Source organism: Lissotriton helveticus, chromosome 3_1 (assembly GCF_964261635.1).
Source record: "Lissotriton helveticus chromosome 3_1, aLisHel1.1, whole genome shotgun sequence".
In the NCBI taxonomy this organism is placed as follows: Eukaryota; Metazoa; Chordata; class Amphibia; order Caudata; family Salamandridae; genus Lissotriton; species Lissotriton helveticus.
The window spans coordinates 1491179262-1491200980 of NC_136061.1; the positions used below are offsets into that span (position 1 = coordinate 1491179262).

At 44.4% G+C, this 21719-nt stretch overlaps 1 protein-coding gene across 3 annotated transcripts in view; it reads left to right on the forward strand.

Annotated features, from left to right (window-relative positions):
* The window catches only part of SLC37A2 (solute carrier family 37 member 2), a 928549-nt gene extending 912299 nt beyond the window's left edge, over positions 1-16250 (forward strand). For all 3 annotated transcript variants that reach the window (XM_078682149.1, XM_078682150.1, XM_078682148.1), the window contains one exon: positions 15865-16250. In XM_078682149.1, coding sequence (XP_078538275.1) covers positions 15865-15880 — 16 coding nt within the window. In that variant the 3' untranslated portion in view covers positions 15881-16250. The remainder of the gene's footprint in view (positions 1-15864) is intronic.
* The last annotated feature ends 5469 nt before the right edge of the window (positions 16251-21719 follow it).

A 21719-nucleotide genomic window follows, 5' to 3' on the forward strand; every position in this document is an offset into this window, starting at 1 on the left:
ACAAATCTTCCCCCTTACCCAAGCAGTCCAACAATTTTCTCCTGATTACCCGCTAAATTGGCGTGAGACTGATGTAAACTTTTTGGGAATCACGATAACAACTGACTAGACAGAACTAATGTGGAATAACTATGGACGAGCACTGGAGACCCTGACAGAATCCATAACGAGATGTGTCTCTATGCCCCTCTCATTAGCGGGACAAATCTCTTTGATCAAAATTATAATCTTTCCGAAACTACTCTACCTCTCCATTAATATTCCCTATGCACCCAGCAAGCACTTTTTCAAAGCTCTCAGACAACAACTGAGTCGCCTAACGTGGGGGGGAAACAACCGAAACTGAAATGGGAGGTCCTGACCCAGCCTTTTACCAGTGGGCATTCGAGGCACCCTATATGGAACTCTTTCAGTGCGCACAAGCACACTTTGCAGCGCATTGGGTACAACCACCACCGTATATGCCCCACTTAGCTGTGGACAAGGATACATGTCTCCCACCCCGACCACGTCATTTCTGGGTTCCCCCACGAAGCCCACGGGTAAATACCCAACTACAGTTGATTTCACAAACATAGCCTGGCAGAACATCGCTAAGGGATTACAAACACCTACGCAGCATCATCCAGACCTCACAGTTACACATGAGGTGAGCTGCTGACAAATGCTTCAGGAAACCAGGAAGCTGACATGGGGAGACCTATACGAAAGCTGAACTTTTCATACCCGTGACGCATTTTTCCGAGATCATCAGCCAACCCCAGTGGACTTATTGCTGTATGTCGGCTATGGCAGGACGTCAGACCTGCCACCTCTGACTTTCCCACTGAGCCTACGATCCTGGCCCTATTACACGCTCTGCTACAAAGCTCTCCACCCACACACGTGGTCTCCATGCTTTACCGCACCACTCAGACAACAAGCCCTGATGAGAGACTGAGCTCATTAGCTCATTGCGATGAGGATTTGAGGACCCCTCTTAGTGATGAACAATGGAGATATTGCTGCTAGCAAACTGGGAAGATATTGGCTAGTAGTAGATCACGTATTATACATTTTAAATACTTGCATCAATTATACTATACACCGGTTTGGCTTCACCTATTCCAGCTCCGAGATAATGACCGCTGTGATAGATGCGATATAACAGGAGCTGGATTCTTACACCTGGCATGGGAGTGTGAGCCTATTCAGGGAAACTAGCAAAACGTTTTGGAGGGCCTTGGAATAGATGATTGGCTCTCCAATCCTGGACACCCTACTGACGGTGCTGCTGGGGTACACAGAAGAGATAGAACCCTCAGTCAGAAAATACGTTTCGCTGGGATTATTACTAGCCAAACGCAGAATAGTCTGCAGATGGGGGAAGGGAAGAGCACCTAAGTTTAAGGAATGGATGCACAACCTAGTATTCTGCCAAGAGCAACTACTTGCATATGCCGAAATGATGCTGATTACCTCCCGACCACACAAGATATAGGATCCACTGCAGGCCCATCTAGCTGAGCACCCAGCCAAACTGGACGTCCCTGGGAAGGAAACATGGGGGGAGTCCATACATGTGGTGTTGGCCGAAGGGAAGGGTGGGGTGGGCGCAGGTCATCGGGAAAGAGAACCCCTAGATCACAAACACCGCAAAGGATGACACACATGAGGCCTCAATGTTATACATTACTGTACTATGCATCGGAAAAGTAATGAGATGTTATCTGTGCTTATTTGTTTTCTGGGTGTTGTGCTGAAGTAAAAACAAAAAGATATTATTAAAAAAAACCAATGGAACTGTTCCAAGTCAAGCTCCGCGTCTAAGGTCACACTCGGTCCCATTCACAGAGTCAGTGGAGCTGCTGCAGAGGGCAGTCTTTGTTGCACTTCAAGCCCTTATGTAAGCGTAAGAAACACAAGAAGTAAAAGCAGGAGTCTACACTCTCGCACCACCCGCATTTGCCTGAGCAAGCGTAGGGATAGCCCCACCCTTTTCACTCTTGCTCCCAGAGTCAGATAACTTCCAAGCTGATCCTGCAGCTGGTTCTGGCACAACCCACGTTTCTTGGGCCTTCAGCCACGCCACATCAGGTCAACTAGTTCCATGGAGCCTTGCTCCAGCTCTTCCGATCACAACAATTTTCTGGGGCGCTCATACATGTCTCAAGGAGCTGACTGTCCTTTCACTTAGGATACCACCAGCTTGTTCATCCTTGGTGCCAGATGAACACTCCAAATCTATCTGGCCTCCGCCGCTTGTTCCGACTCCAATTCCAGTGCCAGGACCCACGCCGGCCCCAGGCACGTCAAGGCCAAATCTGACATCACCACTTGAAGAAGGAGCGCCAATTGTCTTTTCTGACGTCGAATTGATGCCTTTCTGACCGATGTCGCGCCCGACTCCTCCCCAAGTGCTGCTTCCTCCCTGTATTTCGAAGTCATTGAGTACCAATACATTATATAATCAAACAATAAGGTGCTCCATATGTGCTAAGTGAATTAGTGCTTGTGTAGTGCATCAAAGAAAAAGAAGTGACTGTACATATACAAAAACAAGAACACAAAACAATTCACATTCTTTGGTGGGCCTGTCCACTATATCCTTATTTTCAGTTTCTCATAGATGGGTTCATTTTTCCCTGTCTATAAATGTCCAAAAATCGGAGTTTTGGTGCAGGCAATATATGAATCATCGACATTTTGACCCTCCAAGGAAGCGTGCCCCTTCTATGCATGTAACCGGGTCTTCATCGGGACAAGGGTATGAAACAACCTGTGTATTAACCCGTTCCGTGCTCCCAACAGCCGATGGGAGCACTCCCTCCCTGGTGCTGTGAACGACCGTTGGCCGTCGCAGCCCCGCCCGCCCTTTAGAACGCCCGCACCGTGGCAGAATTGCCGCCGCGGTTAAGGCGTTAAAATATATACTGTCAGGCCTCATGTAATAAGAAATGTGTATGGTCATGGAGTGCCTCTATAACAACTTTGAGGCTCAGCTGGAGCCAAAGAAAGGTGTGTATGACCTTATTTGTTTCCACCAGAAGAGCATATATCACTGCATTGATAACGTAACAGGTTGGGTTAAGAAATGAAAAAATAATAATGGAAGCTCTAGGTATAACAAAATGTATCAGACCCACCTATTGTATCTTGAAGGTGTGCTCCTCTCTGTATCAAAATTGATGGATTGAGTGGGGAGCAGGGTGAAGACTGATGTTCATATACCTTGGTCCAAACCGGGGTGAAATGGCAATCAAAATAATGATGAATTAAACCCAGATTTGTAACTGGGGGTGAGTGTCTGAAAAGTTTCAACATTCCGTCCAGCAAATTGTTTTGTACTGTTGCTATATGCGTCGTAATTGGCTAAGAGTATCCCCAGTTGTGGGTCTCTTGCTCGCTGCGCCTATGGATTCAAGCTGGATGATGAGAGGTGATAACCCTAAACCGGTACCAGGATGCTTGAATCCTGTCCAGGAAGGACCAGATTCAAGCAGTTCGGGCTAGACTGTCCCCATAGGGAGTAGGGTCAGGACTGGGGTGACGTGACAAGCAAAATAAAAATGGATTCCATGGAGATCTGTGACTGGGGGTGTGTGTTTGAAAACTTTCAACACTCTGTCCTTCATTTTATTGTGTGATATTACTATGTGTGCCCTAAGTGGCTAAGGGTATGCCCAGACATCGGTCCCTTGCTCGCTGCGCCACTGGATTCTAGCTAGCCTGGCTAATAAGCGGTGATAACGTGAAACCATTCACAGGATGCTTGATTCCAGTCCATGGAAGACCTAGCTTGGCAGTTTGGGCTGGACTGTTCCCATGGGGAGCAAGGTCAAGACTGATTTGGACATAGCTGGGTCCAAACGGGTGACGTGGCGAGCAAAATAACGATGGATTAAACTCAGATCTGTGACTGATGGGTGAGTGTTTGAAAAGTTTCAACACTCCGTCCATCTTTTTATTTTGTGATGTTGCTATGTGTGCCCTAAGTGGCTAAGGTACGCCCAGAGTGTGGGTCCCTTGCTCTCTGCTCTACTGGATTCAAGCTAGTCTGACTAATGAGGGGTGATACCCCGAAACCGGTCTCAGGATGCTTTATTCCATTCCAGGGAGGACCTTACTTGGCTGTTCGGGGTGTACTGTTCCCATGGGGAGCAGGGTCAAGACTGATGTGCATATAGCTGGGGCCAAACTGGAGTGACATGGCAAGCACAATAATAATGGATTAAACCCAGATCTATGACTGGGGGTGAGTGTTTGAAAAGTTTCGATACTCCTGCCATCATTTTATTTTGTGATGTTGACTTGAGTTGCTCGTCATGTAGAGGGGTCAAGAATAGGGAAGACTTCTACAAATCAAGGATCAAAGCTTAATGTCCAAGAGTATAATGGGACCACAAAATATATGCAATGAAGGAATCCACATAACTACTTACCGATTTGAGTAAAAGATGCTCTTTGATTAATTACATGCGTCGCATCCAATTTGGCACTGCTAAATAAGATATGGAAAAGTAAATGAATAAAATGGGAGTAATTTAAAAATAACATGAACAGCTATTGCTCCAAATGGTCTTGTGTGTGCAGCACAGCATCTCAAGGCCAACAGATAATGGCCACGCTGGTATGCAAGCATGCTTCCTGCTAGGTTAGAATCACTCAATCAAACAGGATTTATAAGGCTTGGCTAAGCGCCCACAAGTGTATTCAGGCACTGAGAGCGTAGCTGTTTCAGGAGTACTCAGTTGAACAGCCAGGTATTGAGTCCCTTCCTGAATTCCAGTAGAGAGGATGTGATCAGAAGGTGGAATGGAAGGTCATTCCAGGATTTTGCAGCGAGAAAGGAGGAGTGTCCTCCACTGTTGCTTCAGTGGATGCAAGGAGTGTGCGCAAGGGAAAGGGAGGAGGCAACACAGGTGTCTGGAGGGTTGGCGGATATTTAAGCGGTTTGATGTATGCTGGTTCTTGAATATGAAGGGCTTTGTAGGTGCGTGTCAGCATCTTGAATTGGCATCTAACTGAATGGGAAGCCAGTAGAGCTTCTTGAGGAGAGGAGGGATGTGGGTCCAGTTGGGGAGGTCACAGATTAGGCTGGCAACCGAGTTCTGTATGGTCTGCAGTCTTCTCAGGAAGTGTGTAGTGATTCCTACGTAGAGTATGTGGCCGTAGTCCATGTGACTGGTGACTAGGGCTTGAGTAATGGTTCATCTGGTGCTGACGGGGAGCCATTTGAATATCATATGGAGTATGCAAATAGTGAGGAAGCAAGCAGAAGAGGCTACATTGATCTGGCGTTTCATGGTGAGCTTGATGTCCAGGATGATCCCGAGGTTGCATGCATGGTCTGTTGGGGTGGGTGAGGGTCCTAGTTCGGAGGGCCACCAAGAGTAGTTCCAAGGGAAGGAGTTGGACCCAAAGAGCAGTACTTGCGTTTAGTCTGTTATTGAGTTTGAGCCAGGCATCCTGTCGGCGACGCTGGTCATGCACCAGTGGAAGTTGGCCATAGTGTGGAGCGGTTCTCAGAAAGAGAGAGAATGAGCTAGGTGTGTACGTAGGATACGATGTTTAGTCCAGGGAATAGGACAATGTTAGCCAAGGAGGTCATGTAGGTGTTGAACAGTGTACGGCTGAGGGACAAACCTTGAGGGGACCCCAGGTGATGTTCTTGGGTTTCAAGGTGAATGGTGGTAGTTGGATTCCATGGGTTCTTCCAGTGAAGGAGGTGATGCATCTCCTTGGACTTCGATGTGATGAAGCCTCTTTATCTGGGTATGGTGGGATACGGTGTTGAATGCTGCTTAGAGGTTAATGAGGATCAGGGCCACCATTACTCCTCAGTCTAGGAGGGTTCTGATGTCTGCAGAGGTGATCAGGGCAGTTTCGGTTCTGTGGTTGGAGCGGAATCCGGGTTGGATGTGTCCAGAAGATTGTTCTTCTTCAGATGTTCCATGAGTTGACGATTGATGGCTTTCATAAGGACTTTGGTGGTAAAGGGGAGTAGAGAGATGAGACAGTAGTTCTTGGGTTCGCTGGAGTCAGAGGATAGTTTCTTGAGAAGGGGTTTGGCTTCTGCATGTTCACATTCTTCGAGGAAGGTGGCTGTAAAGATGGATGCGTTGAAGATGGTGGGGAGTTGGTTGCCGATCGACTTGCTCCCAAGGTTGAGCATCAGGTGGGGATGGGATCCGTTGTTGTCCTGAGTGGACAATAGTGCATGATGGCTGAAGTGCTCTAAGTGGTGGGCAGGTCCCAGACAATGATCCGATGGTCGACGTTGGCGTCTGAGTGAGCAAGGAGGCTGAGGGTGTCAGAAGCAGTGGGTTGGGGTTCGAAGTGTTTGTAGATGGTGGAGATCTTGTCATGGAAGAAGCCTGCCAACATGTTGCAGACTTCTTAAGAAGGGGTGATTATGTTTTCAGTGGCTGAGGTGTTGAAAAATTCTCTGGCGATGTTGAAGAGTTCTTTGCTGTGGTTCAACCTGGCCTGGATGCAGTCGGCTAGGGCATTCCTTTTTGTCTCTTCAAGGAGTTGAAGGTAGTGTTTGAGGGATGTGGGAGATCCGGGGTTCCTGGTGCTGGGCGCAGTCCTGGCGCGGATGGCTACAGACTGGTTTGCCTTTGGCATGCCGGTGGCATGCCTGCTGCACGCGGCTGCTCTGCGGTCTCGATTAAGTAGGTCCTGGGAGGATTAATAGACAGTGGGTGGGGCAAGCAGGAGGCAGGAAGTGGATGGCAAATGGGAGGGAAAGAGCGGCTCGGGCAAGAAAACAAGAGAAACCGAGGGAATTTTTTAAATTACAAACAGGCACAGTTGCTGCGAGGCATCGCGTTCAACATACCACTTCGTAAGTCTAAGAAACATATATACAATCAATTTCTTTTCAAAATACTGCAAACCACTATAAAAAGTGGAGAGGAAGGAAAAATACCCAGTCTCTTCTCAGAGATCTATACAATCAATTTCACCGACTGTTGAAAAACAGCAACTTGTTTGCTAATTTCTTCAAACCTGTGTTAAACACAATGCCTTTAAGATACTTTGGTATGAATTGTGACTTTTGACCCTAGGATATATGTCCCTGGTGTATATACGGCAACAATTTGTTGAAATAACACTGGGTATTCAGATCCAAAAAGATCTAGCTATTGTGCCATTTGATTCAGATTATAGATGGAGCCCAATGTTTTCAATAATCTTTGGTAAAAAATTAGAGATTTGTCCCTATGATATATGCTCACAGTGTAAACTCAACTTGCAATAGTATCGATTGCTCTAAAACCAAACTGCATTCAGATCTAAGAGACACAGTTGTCTGTCCTTAGATTCCTTCTTGGTGTGAGATGGCCTTCTCTTTCAGCAAAATGGGTCAAACAATTATATTTGAATATTACTAGACGACCAGTCGGGCGGTGCTGTAGGGCTACCAAAGAAGTTTCCCTAAATAGTAGACACAAACTCCTTCATTTAAAATTTCTCCACAGACTATATCATACTCCTGCACGTTCTCACAGAATTGACCCAGGTCGTCCCCACCACTGACCAAAATGTAAGGCCCCCTCTGACGACTTTGCTCACCTCTCTTGGACATTCCCCCTTCTTCATGAATACTAGTGTCAGATACACAAAACTCTAAGCGATATCTTGGGCATGCACCTGGTGCCTACCCCCGAGATTGCGTTGCTAGGTTATGTTTCCAACTTCCCTCGTGCCGTTAGGAAACTTGCAGCCTTGAGCTTCTTGTTAGCCAAGAGGGAAATCGCTTTACTGTGGGGTAGTAGACGACCCCCACAGCTGAAGGCATGGCTTTTTGTAGCACTAACTGTGAAGAATCACTCCACTGAGGTCCCCAGTACATCCAGATCGGTGGACATTTGGGGCCCATACCGAACCTACATCACCAAGGTTAACGCTACACACCGGTCGCAATTTCGTGAGAAATGCGCATGCACGGGCGGCCGCGCATGCGCATTACTATCCATGATGGCGGCGCGGTTACCAGAAGGAGCCCCGGAGACGCAGCCGACAAGGTAAGTGGTGTTTTATTGTTTTTAAAATAATTATTTCAGTATTTAGGGAGGGCGGGAGGGAGGCGGGTGGTATTTAGCGAGGGCGGGAGGGAGGCGGGTGGCGCGTAGTGGGGCTACGCGAAGTGCGTAGGTGGACGTAGTTTCTGGTCCACTTCGCGTAGCTTCGCGTAGCCCCACTACGCCTACTACGCCCAGGATTATATATATATTTGAATATTACTACTGATGTCACAGAGTTGGCCTTGCCCCCATAGCTGTTTTGGGCATTTCCCATTCGGTTACAACATTCCATTACTAAGTTGTGCACAACTGTAGCACTGAGACATGGTGGTATTCCAGGACATTATGAAGTTTTGACACATCATCTCTGCATTTTTTACTTGAACCTATATCTCTATATCTAGGATTATTGGCTCCAGTGTAGCATGGACCACTGACCCTCCAGCGGCCATCTTGGAGTTAGTGATTTCCTAGCAGGAAACGTGCATGCCCACCTTGGCATGCCACTTCTCCCTTGTCCATCATCCTTGGGATGCCACGTGGCCTACACAAGACAATTTCTCGTGATAGCAAGAAGGAGGCCTGTTGAACTGAGACCTCCAGCACCCTTCATTCATGCTGTTTTTGAATTGCTCCCATTTTATTAATTTCCTTTTCATTTTACATATTTTATTTTGCATTTCCGATTGAGAAGAGATGCATGTAATTGATTAACCGGCATCTTTTACTCAAATTGGTAACTGGATTCCTTTGTTGCATATATTTTTGCCGTCCCATTACTGTCTTACATTTAGGTTTGATACTTGATTTGTAAACTTCTTCCTTATATTTGGCCCCTCTACATGAGGAGCAACTAAAGCCACCACTTTTGATACTGAGAGGAACACATCTTCCGATACAGTAGGTGAGTTTAACACGTTATCATACCACCTAGTGCTTACATTATTGTTTTCTCATTTTTTAACTCAGCTCGTTATGTTATCAGTACAGGGAAACACGCTCTTCTAGAGCGCCCAAAGAAGGTTGTACATGCCTTTCTTCAGCTCCAGGTGAAATGCATATTTGTTTTAGAGGCACTCACTGATCAATGGGGCCTAACAGTGTATATTTTAATACACAGGTTGTTCCATATGAAGGTCGAAACTTTGACAGTTCATATAATGCCTGTACCAAAACTTTGATTTATGTGTTTTTAAAGGCAGATGAAATGTAGCTTATCTATGAGAAACTGAAAATATGGATATAGCGGACAGGGCCATCAAAGAATCTGAATAGTTTTGTGTTCTTGTTTTTGTATATGTTCAATCACTTCTTTTTCTTTGATACACTGCAGGAGCACCTTTTCACTTAGCCCATATGGTGCACCATATTGTTTGATCATATGATGTATTGCTACTCAATGACTATGAATACATTTCATTCATCCAATAACTGTGTTATTTGGGACTACATATTTTGTGGTTTATTTCCACAGTAAGAATTCAATTCATAAGCATTTGTGCTACTATTGCTTTTGGTAATTGATGACGAATCTTATCCAACAGAACCATCTTTGTTTTTGCACGCTTTGGCCAAAAAGCAGCCTCTGGGAGGACTGTTTGCTAATTCTTCTGGGGCCAAAGCTTCTACCACTGCGGTGGCTTAAAGAGACACTGTTGTATACATTTGCCAGGTGGCTACACGGCCATCTTTAAAAACATTCAGGAACCATTATTGCCTGGGCACTCAGGTTCGCCATTAGGGGCATTTTTCCCACTTGGTCCTGCATGACTTTCTGGTTTGAGTCCATTCTCAGCTCCTACCTCCGAATAGGTATCGCTTTGGTATCTATTCAAAAAGCCCGGAATCTGCAGCTTGAAGTCTCTATCAGAAGAGTAAGTTACGTATCTTTGGTAATGCTCTTTCTGGTAGAGACTCTATCTAGATTTCTCACTGACCCTCCCATTCTCCCAGTTCTGTGATTGGACTGTGTCCATTAATAAGATCCCAAGTCTAGGGTTCTGCACACCAATTTACCTTATGGCTCTGAATCTGGAGGTGTGGACAGCCTCAAAAGCAAAGGTCTTCAGCATGTGGGAGTGGCGCCTATGTAAGCCTGCACGTCATTGCCAGAGAACCGCCTCAGTGCAGAGCCACAAGCCTCCACTGCCTGCCGTGGTAACGGATTCAGTCGATTGCCTGGGGAATATTGTAAAGGTGAGGAATCTGCATCTAGATAGTTTCTTTTTTTTTAAAGGAGCGTTATTGAAGGCATGTAACTTGTTCTTTAAGAGGAGAGGCCAGTAGGCCACTCCTTCAGCAGATAGAAAAGCCAGCTCCTAAATCTATAATAATTTGCTTCCACCGCATTCAGTATTTTCCAGTCCGTTTGGTGTGCTCCTCCAGTCCACAGAGCTCTGCTCTGGATCTCAATCCATTTTCTAGAGGTCCAGAGTGTACACACGTTTCTTATGCACAGAGGCAGAAAAATCTAAATTGCATAGACGCTTGTTATACTGGGAGTGCAGAGAAGGGGTGGAAGCTCCATTAAGCCATTCAGGGAACATTCAGCCAAAATAATGTTGCATCACCTGCAACTCACAAGTGTTTTCTTGTATTGTTACAACAAAAATGTTCTGAAACATTTGAACATAACACATAATAATTCTCTGGGATATCCTGCGCCAATCTGAAGTCTGAAGTTGTTGACTTGCCGCAGAAGGGCTTCGTTCCTTTTTACTTTCACTAACCAATTTTTTGCTTCCTCAACTGGTGTCTAAGACGCAACTCAGTCCTCTCTTTCTGGCGATTTTGAGAGTCACCTTCTTGATGTAAAATTCTGCAATGCTAAGAATAAGCATACCGTTCTCACATTCCTTTCTGTCTTCATGCTAGGATTGTCTTCAGCTGACTACAGATAGTTTATCAAATCTGACTAAATGGCAGGTGCATAAGATTCCAATCCCTCTGAGAAGGCTTCCCTGCATTACTCTACAATTTAATAATATGCCTCTCCATTTGTGTGCTCCAGCCACCCACCCACCTCAACTTGAGTTCCTTTTCTTGTGGCCACTCCCTGATTTCCCTTGAACTATATGACTTTTTAGGAACTAGGCTTCTGTAACTGAAGTGCCTGCTGGGTGACTGACTAATGCAGTGCAACATTGAGTGTGACCCTAATCACACTTGCTTAATTGATGGATGTACCTACATTCTGCCCCACACTGGGATTATGTAGCATTAACTTGTTAGCACAAAGTTTCTTTATTTTCTGGGTGCCCTTCACCCGTTGTTTGGAGGGATTGGGGGTGGTGGTTCTTTCCCCATAGAGTAGGTATGTCTGTCAGTTGTGACCATCCCAACTTCCTATTAACTTTTTGCCCGCGGACTGTTAGATTCTCAGTTTTATGCTTTCCAAACCTCTAGTCATATACATGCCACCTGTCAAAGGCATAGTTACATAAATACAGCTTCTCAAACGCAGAGACTAGGTATTGCATCTCTTCTTGGAGAATTGGCGTCATCAGAGATAGCCCTCACATCCAATTCAAGAAGCTTCGCTGCACCTATTTTTGTGGATGAATTGTCTTATGGTATCTCTACCTCTTTTTCTGTGTTGAAGTATTGTTATTTTAGCACTTTGTCCCTCCATTCCTGTCACACATGCTCTGCTATATCCTCATTGTTGTCATCTGTCCCCAGACATGATGTCACCGGCTTTTACTGAAGTGGCAACTTTAATACCTAAATCATGTCCTAAACAAGTTGCCCAGCTCTGGTTTCTTCTTTCTTCTCTTCTTAACTATCTCTTTTGTCTGCCCTTCTATTATTTTCCTTGTTGTCCATCGCTTCACCTGTTGCAATCCTGTCCCTTCCTGCCCTGCTGCTTACCATTTCCTTTAGTTGGTTGATGGTCAAACATTCACAGTGATCGCTCCTTTTATTCATTTTTGCTCATTCCTTGCAAACTGACCTGTTCCTGTTCCCTGCACTTCAGTTTGTACTACTACTTCACCAATTGCTACTGCTCCTTCTCCTTGACTCCACTATCTTCTGTATCTTCTCTGCCCTTCTTTAGCATCATTGCTTTCACATATGAATAAATGAAGTGCTACTTCGAAAGCACCGATACCTGCTTCCGAAGAAGTGTCTCGGCGCACCCAGCAGGAAAAAAAAAAACATCATTAGCTGGACGTTACACAATTTTGTTGCCTGAAAGGAAACAGAAGAAATAGATCACACCCCTCTCTTGACTTTCCACACTCTAAGGTTGGAGAGATCTTTCCTGGAACTGTATTTGCTAAATGTACTGCACAGGTAGAGAGGACCCTCATTTTGTATAACTCTAAATTTGATCAACAGGGCCTTAAAAATCATCCTTTTACTCACTGGTACTCCAGTGGAGCTCCTGTTCCCATAGTCGTTTAGCTTGTCTTCTTGGGCACTTTGAGATCAAGTGAACTGCCGCATTTTGCACCAACCGAAATTTGTTTAGGAGCCTTCAGGGAATTACCAAGTATAGAGAGTTTGAATAGTCCAACCTGGAGGTCACCATCGCTTGGACAATAATTTCCTTATGTGAGCAGGTAAGAAGAGTCTTTTGTAAGGACTTGAGTACTCCAAAGCAAGTCGCACTAATCTTCCTAATATATGGGTTGAAGGAGAGATACTTATAAAATGTTACCCCCAAGTTCCTCACCTCCACAGTAGGAGTCGTGGTGGGGTGGAGGGGCAACCAATAATTTGGAGTGCAGTGCTAAAACCAGGACGAAAATCTGATTGAATTGAAGGCAAAATTGTTTTAGATTCTATAAACTGGGTAAGCTTTTGTAATGCCTTTTTCATTCAGGTTTGTCTCTCCGACACTCTTGTCATCAATCATATGTCTTTATTTCTCTCTTCACAAACTTTTCCTTTTTATCTTTATCTTCCCTTCTTCCTCACTATTACAGTCATCAGGCTGATGGCTGCATGATCCTATTTATTCCTTTAATTTCCAGCTACCCATTTTAAAAAAAATTCTATCCTTGTATCTGTCTTCCTTAACACCCCTATCCCCATTTTATTTTTACACTTGGCTCATGTCCTAGTTTGAACCCCATCCTGCCCAAAGCAACACCGAACTGCATATTTCCACTTTGCCATCTCCCTTCTACGTAGCCAATTCTTGATGTCACTCAGTATTTTATCTTCCTGTTGCAAAGTTTCAATGTTTATTGATCCTCTGTTATTTCCTTGCTGTTACCCTTTGATTCTCGTATCACCGGTTTTGTTTTTGTCTCCTGTCTCAATGTACGCATCTGAAGCATCTGAAGCATCCACCCATGCAGCTTCTCATACTTTTTGATGTCTTCTAGGATTGTTGTGATTACTTGCCATGCTTCTATCCTTACGACCAGAGACATCCTCCATTTTCCCTGCTGTTCTTCCTGACCAATTGATTGCATTCAAATGAGAACCAGAAAACCTCACTACTGATTTGATGTTCCTACTCTCCACCAGAGAGTAGGAACATCAAATCAGTAGTGAGGTCTCCTTTCTCACTATCCTTTTCATACCCTATGGTGATATACTAATGGGGAACAAGGCTACAATAGAACTATCCTACCTCCTTTTGCCCACTGTGTTATTTTTTCACCTTTCTAACACCACCAACTCAAACTAGTCTGCCATAATCACCAAGGGACAGGGGGCAACCTGCTGTATTTAGGTCATGTGCTACATACATTTTACAAACATTATCAGACATCAATGCTCGTTTGGCCCTGATGCCCCCTAAAGATCCCTATTGACTCTTTCGCTAGGCCAAACAAAGACTGCCTGCTCATGGCCCACCTGCTGGTCCCTTGCAGCACTGAGAAACCTCTGCATATATAGCGGCATCAACATTAACGAGGGAAGCCAGATGAGCCAGCAGCTCCTAATGCCGTTGTTATGTCTGATGTACTTTCCTATGCATCTTCCCTGATCCTTTGGCCCTTGCTGTTCAGCCAATGAGAATATGCTGTGTGGAATGTTGGAGTCGTGGTGAAGCAATGGAATGTTAGGGTACCTGTGAGGTGAGGAGTGTCAGTTGGAGTATGAGCTGAGCAGCTCCTGGTGGGGCTATACTCAGGACCTAGCTATAGATGTACTATCTGCAACTAAGTAGAAAGAAAGCAGCTTCTATTAACCGCATGCGCGCTAGCGGTTTTCCCGCTGTGCGCTGCGTTTTTTTAAAAGCCGCGTTACATGACGAGCTCAGCTCGTCATCAGCGTACGAGCGCCGCAACTCATGACGAGCTGAGCTCGTCACGAGCGCCGAAGTGGTTAACAACACTTCACTTACCAGATTTTCTTTAAAACATTTTGGCAATGATTTGGAGTCATGGCCATGTGTGTAAACTGATGTATCTACTGAATATAGCTAAAGGAAACTGAAGATTGAACTATTGATGTAACTAAGAATGCTAAGTAATACAATTTCACACAGTAACAGAACACCCTGCAGCCCCACCAGTGTCCTCTATTTCGGAAGGCCCAGCCGGGGCTTGCATCTGTTAGTTACATGAACTGATATTCATGTGAATGGAAACAACCTGCAGTGTTCTGAACATAACCAGCAACTTTGTGTTTTCAAGGATCTGTCAGTGCTTGGATGGAAGAAATCAGCAGCTTTTGCTTCACGGAAACCGGGCAATGCTGACAAGATGGATAATGCATGCACCATGTTATGGTGGCATATCAGTGGTGTGCAGTAAACATTGCATTTACTTTAGAATTGAGACTTGCACTATACTGTTTTATTAACTGGTTACTAAACCAGTGGCCAGAGCGGACTATAAGGTGGCAAATAGTCACTGTGGTGAGTTTATTTTTGCCTGGCCTGCAGTGAAAGTCTGGTAACTGTGGCACGGGCCATGTCTTGGTTTGAATCTTAAGCACGAGCCCTACATTTTCGAGAATGAGACTACTCCTTGAGGCTGTGTGCGTCTTCTTATCGTTTCTGTGGGGTTGCAAGAATGTGCAGCGGGACGACCAACGACACCTCTTTGATGCAGTTGAAGAACATCTACTTTGCATTGACGTTTAGTGCATGCATACACATGGAGCTACCTGGAGCATATTATTCCTACGTGCTGCCATCTTCCTTTGTTTTCTCATGTACTATCGGCCATGTTATGAATTCCGTATCCAGCGGTCCCTCGTCTTAATTGTTGCTGGCATTTAACAATCTCACACTGTGTCCAGCGGGCCATCTTACCATTCCTTTAGCCAGCGGTCTGAGGTTTTTGTTGTTTCTGGCATTTCACAATTTAACTCTCAACGAGTATCTGGCAGGAGCATTTGTTACAAGTTATACGACATGTGAGCCCTGGAACAGGATCTCAGGGTTCCATGACTGAAACTTGGATATTTCAGCTATTGGGTGGACAGGATCGGCAACTACTTCTATTGGTGATGTTGCAGGTAGTTTGGGTAAGAGTTGTCCCTTACCAGGAACTTTAGGCGCCATTTTTATTTGAATTGCATATCCCTTCATAATTTTCACGTCCATCTCCCTCTTTCCATAACTGCCTTTCTCCAGCTTTTTGGTGTTCACATTTCTTTCATGCTTTCTGATGTTCCATTTTTTTTTCTTTACATATGGATGAGGCTTATGGCAGACCACAAAGCCTGAATAGCCTTGCACAGCTGCACCTGAGTTTATTTATGATTTAATAGCAGGATGAGAGTACATTTAATGTTTCCTTACAATGCACTTACGGATGTGAAAATAAATGACTCCTTCCCAAACGTAATAAAGCATTCCATAATAGCTCAGCACTCACGTATATTTTTGTTTAACAAGCCCCTCTGAAAACACACTGTCATTTTTGTTTTCATCTTTTAGGTTTAAAGAAATCTGAGCAGCTAATTAATAACATGGATTTCTCGAACAACGTGGATGTCTCGGAGTTCAGTGAAATGGTGCTGACTGTTTATCTTTGATGCTGCTGCTTCAAAGGTGGGCAGAAGAAAGCAAGTCGCACAGACTCTCAAATTCAAACATGAAAAAATAAAATACGCGGACGTGTGTTAATCATCTGCACATCTTTCTGTACATGAAACGAAGGGTAGCATTTCAAATCCAGAGAATATTGGAAATCCTCGTTTTTTTATCGTATGCATGTACTGTACTTTAACGGGTAATTATTGATTGTCAAAACTTGACTGCTGTCTGGTAATTATTGGTCTTGGTTGATTGTCATTTTCCCTATTAAAAAGTTTCCAAACCTATCCTGCCTGTTTCATATTTTGGGTTGAGTGCCGGAGGGTGACGTAATACTATTATTGCCGAGCAAAACCCCATTTATATGCTTCTCTGCCCTTCGTAATTTTATTAGTCAGCAAGACGAAGAGTGCATTTTTTTTGTTCCATTTGTTTTTAAATGGCACCACACACGTTACATTGCAGCCACTTTCAAGTGTCTTGTACAACCACAAAGTGGGTGGATGTTGAGTACCAAATGGGTTTAAGGTAGCGATTTCTTTCTTGTTCAGCGTTCAGTAGTCAGTGGCCCAGGTGTCTCTAACCTTTTCTGTAGTGAGCGCTACATCTGATCCGTGAAAGTCATGGTGAGCTACTGAAGGCTAAACAACTGGCACATTGTTACTAGACACCCACATGCCCAGCTTCATTAACTTTCGATGCGCCCGTCGGCCAACGGCCGTCGCAAGCACTACCTACCACTCAATAAAACCACCGCTCCGCGGCGGAATTGCTGTCTCGCTTAAGTGGTTAAGGCTAATGTCATTTGAGCCAGACACTTTGGCTAGGGGCACAGTGATCGTGCTTCCATGTGTGTCAGTGGGAGCGTGGGATTTGGGCACGTATAAAAGTGTGTTTGTATGAATGGGATACATGTATATTGGTGACTGAGAGCCTGTGTCATATGTACTTGTGGCACAGGACATACCTTTCACCATATGTGGCTACGTTACTTGTATAACATAAACATACAGCCATTTTTTTTAAGTGGAGGAGACTGTTCTGCAAAAATATTCAAAGTATGCAATATTTGTCTGAACTTTAAATTTCCCTCTTTAAAAAAATACTGTATTTTTCAGTTATATATATATATATATATGACACAGTGCTACTGGCCACTGGGAGAAGAAGGTCTGCTGTTTGTAAATATAACACTTTGAAAAGAGAGAAATATAAAATGCAGGGTTAACTTAATCATTAGGGAACCTTTCATTTAAATTTTCTCCCATTTAAATCATTCAAAAACATCATTTTGTTCTCATGCTCTAATATATAATTATTTTGTTTTAGTTTTATATAGCACGAACTAGACCTGAAGGTATCAGAGTGCTGTACATGAACAGTTGCGTTACAGACAGACACATTCATATTTTGTTAGGCACGGGGAGATTAAGTGATTTACCCAGAATCACAGGATGTTGAGCGTCCCTGCCGAGACTTGAATATTGAGTTGACAAGGACATTTGTATAAGAGTTAAATAAGTCAGTGCTTCAGTTCTTCGCCTCTGTGCCCAAGCCTGAGCTGGGTCATTAAGCTGATTGAGCACTGATCATTATCAGGCTCTGCTATCTTCAGCCTGATGATGATAATGTAAAATAAACACAGCCTTTCATAACTTTAAAAAGAAAATGTGACCCTGCATTTATTTAACAAGCATTGGTAATGCATCGGTTTCCCCTATGTGATGAATAATGAGTTGTTATCAATTACTGTCGGGATGAGGGAAGAACTCCCTGACAAGTATAACAAGAGGGAAGAGGATGTGGAGAAGCAGCCTGAGCTGCTGAATCAAGAGCTGATGATACCCGATTTGAGTCTTGTGGCGCAACATCCTGGGATTGGGCAAATCACTTAATCTCTCCGTGTGATAAATTGCGCTAGCAAAACTTTATGGACAAAATAGTTCCACCAAAGCAGATGTTAACAGTATTTTGGCTTCGGGAAAACAGTTCAGAGAAGCAGGGGAGAAACCAGCACTGGTAAATGCAGGAAAATATGCTACAGCCAATAGAAATGGAGGAAAAGTAAGTGGCAAGCACAGGAACCAATGTTAAGCCAGGAAAGTGAGGGGGTGGGATGTAAGCCCCTTTTAAGATGTATATTAAAAACAATAGATTTCACAAGCACAGCGGAGACCCTGTGCAGGTGAAACCTAAAAAGCAGTTAAGAGTGTGCAGAATTTAGAATACACAACAGGGACCTGGACACTCCCCCAAGTGGCCAGTGTCTTGCGCATGGCACATAAAGTGCCTAATGTATCAGTGACGTGCACATGCGATTCTCACTCCCAGAGTGTGAGGGCCATACATGTTCAAAGCAGCATTTAGGAGCATGAGAGCACGATTGGTGTCTGAGACACCATGGGAACGGGAGGGCGCCCATCTCGTTTTGGATGGAAATAAGTGGGTGCGTAATTTGCACCCGCATTGAGTGGTCCCATCAGAAGGAGGCCTCTGCACAGGCACGGATGCAGCGATCAAGAGTGGACGTGCAGACAGCCACTCCAAGAGAGCAAACTCCACCTGCAACATCCATGCCTAAACTCATACAAATGTCGAAGTGTCAGAGGTGGGATCAAACCAGGAGTGTAAGGACAAGAGAGCCAGAGAGAGCGAGGCAGAAGGAGCAATGCTGTTTGATATAATACCCAAGTAAGGGAAGGTTTATAGGCTCCTCAGCTGCGCAGTCGATGAGTCATCCTGTCAGACCTCAGCCTCAATCATATGAGATGTTTTATTACACTGCCTACTTATGCATGATTAATAATGCCAGATTCTTGGACACCACTTCAACATAATTTCATTGGGTGGATATATTTTCAATAAGGTGGCAAGCATGATGCAGTATGCATTGCTTCCAGGTTGCTCCGTGTTGTCTATGGAACCTATACCAGTATTTTTTGCAATAAGCATGTTGCATTCTCATACTTGAAGTTATGCTGGCAATTTTTTGCAAGCTAAAAGCTAACTGGTTGCAGGTGTGCTTACTTCAGCAAAGAAGAAAGTGATGCAAAGAATAGGTGATTTAATCTCAGCCATCAGCGGCCACTCTGGACAGCATTCCAGTTCATAGTTTTTCACCCACTGTGCCATTCTAGACAAAGGCCAGCGCTATGCAAATAAGTTTTGGCATTGCCCCAATCCTGAAAGGCCAGGCCAGTCACCTTCGAACACTTTGTGCTTCCGCTTCTGTTTGGGAGGAAGGCGGGGGGAGGGACTATTAACTATGTTTTTTTAATCCAGGTATACACTTTGCAAATTTATGTACACCGTGTACACAACAGGGCTAAATACCAGTGAGTGACCCTGCCTTTTCTGACTAATCCCGTTTCACTGCCCGGTTTTGTATCACTGCTTCTCCTACGTGTCTATTGTCGCGTCTTTTTTAAAGGCCGTAAGCCCTTTTCAATACCATATGTGTGAAATAGCCCTGGGCTTCTTTCCTCTGTGCAGCACATGTCAATTACACATGAACTTTTCTCTGTGCAGCACATGTTCTATTACACATGTGCTAAAATATGGGTATTCAAGTAGCAAACACCGAAGTACACCACAATGCCGCGACCTTGAGGTCCAGTGATGTCAGAATGTTTTTTAAATAGTCAGCCAGTCATAAGTGAGTCCAAGTTCATTGCTTGCATTTTGACCCATGAATCCTTTACTGTATCATTGCGAGAAAGAAGAGTGCTAACCACCGTAATTCATCACTGGTTCTAAAAACACGACTAGATTTATATTTACATCCCTGTGCATGCCAGCATCTTTTTACTAATGTTTTATGGTGATAAAATTGAATTTCCAAATGTTGATACGCATGTGATAAAGATGCCATTCTCGCCAGGCTGTTTGTTTTCAAGGTCTTTATTCAAGATAAGTGTTATATTTAGCCTGTCTCCTTTCAGTCCATGGGATTCCACTGTGACTCACATGATGTCACCACTAGAATGTTTGGTGACATCATGGAGTGTTGGGGGCTTGCCCTGGTCACGACTGGCAGTTGGCACCAGGCAGGCTGAGTGACAAGGAGGTCACTCCTGGTGGGTCTTCACTATGGCTTCTGTATTTCCATCTTAATGACTTGACCTGCAACCCAACCGGAATAAAGTAACCTCATAATACACCTGGCTCAAGGACTTCTGTTTACAACAATGTTTCATCTAGCTAAAACGGTTGCCCCTTCCTGCAACCATGTTCAGTCTTCAGTATACACAGTGCAAACGTAAGAAATCCTATTTTCGGAAGTAGGAAAGACTGAGACAATGGACCGAGATTCATCCTTGCCACAGCCCACGTACCCGTGCAGCTAGTACATTAGCACAGAGTTCTCTCCACTGCTGGCGATTCTAAATTTATTCATGCAGTAAGCCAGAATTTGGTCATCTCTGAAAGAGAAGGCGTGATCAGCACACACGTTTTGATTTTTTCTAAGAGGCATTTTTGAAATCCCTCTCAGCTTCGCTTTTAAAACACTGTATTGATTGTGGTCAAGTTGTGAAAAACCTTGCTGGGCTTCTCCGAATTGAATTTACAACAAGCATTGGCATAGCCAATAGGTCGAGACGCCGTTGGGACCTTCTAAGTATTTCGCCATTGCAACAGTTGATGTTGGTGTACCAAGGATATTGTGCTGGATAAGTAAATACTTATAAGGTCCCAAAAGTGAACCTATTGGCTATGCCAATGCTTTTTCACATTATTCCCCACTTTCAAATTAGGACTGGAAACAGTGGCGCATACCTGATATGGAGCGAGGGTGCAAAAAGTGACCCAGTGCTTTGAAAAATGGTATCTCCCCGAGCAGCAGTTCAGAAAGAAGGAGTGACTGACTGAAACGTCAGGACTGACTGGAAGTCACCGGAATGACATGGGGTCAGTACACACCGTTATCAGTTCGAGATTGAAAACAAGCATTGGCATAGCAAATAGGTCTCACCTTTGGGACTTTATAAGTGTTTAGCCATGCAGCACATTTTCATGGGTGTTGTGCAGTCAGAAACTGAAGAGCTATACAACTGCTAAACACTAGTTCAAGTAGTCTGATTTAGAAATAATATATGCTTGCAAATGGGAGGATGAAACAGGAGGCAGGACAAACTAGTTTCTAAAAACAGAGAGCATCACAAAAAGGAAGCTCTCAGATCTGGAAGGGCCTGCTGGCATAGCAGCTCGGTGCAGTGGGGTCCGCTAAAGGGATCTGGGACAGGGATGACAGAATTGTTGTTATTGTTAATTTGGATTTGTAACGCGCTCAATCACCTACAGGTCTCTAGGAAGGGGTAACAGAAGGGGTAACAAAGACCAGCAGCTGCCATACCTAGATTCCCCTTTGCTACCCCTTTACTACCAGGGTCTCATCAGCCATTAAGGAGCTCCAGCAATAGAAAGAAATCTGGACACATATCCTGGATTAGGAGTGCCGGGGTTAATTGTGAAACATGAAAACGTTTACTGTCGGTACGAATTGTCTGCACCCTCTGAGTTTTTACTAAATATATTAGCAGGTCAATCCTGCTGATATTTACCAGGTGAAAAGATCAGTTAACTGGAAGATGTAGATTTTGGTGTGGAAAGCAACAAAATGCTCATTATTTCCCTATGCAATGAGGAAATCTGGTATTAGGTGCTCGCTGTAGTACCCATTAAATTCCCACCCCGGGGAATCCGTATTTAATGGGTGTGATAAATAGCACCTGTTACCTAGCTAGCCAGCTCATAAC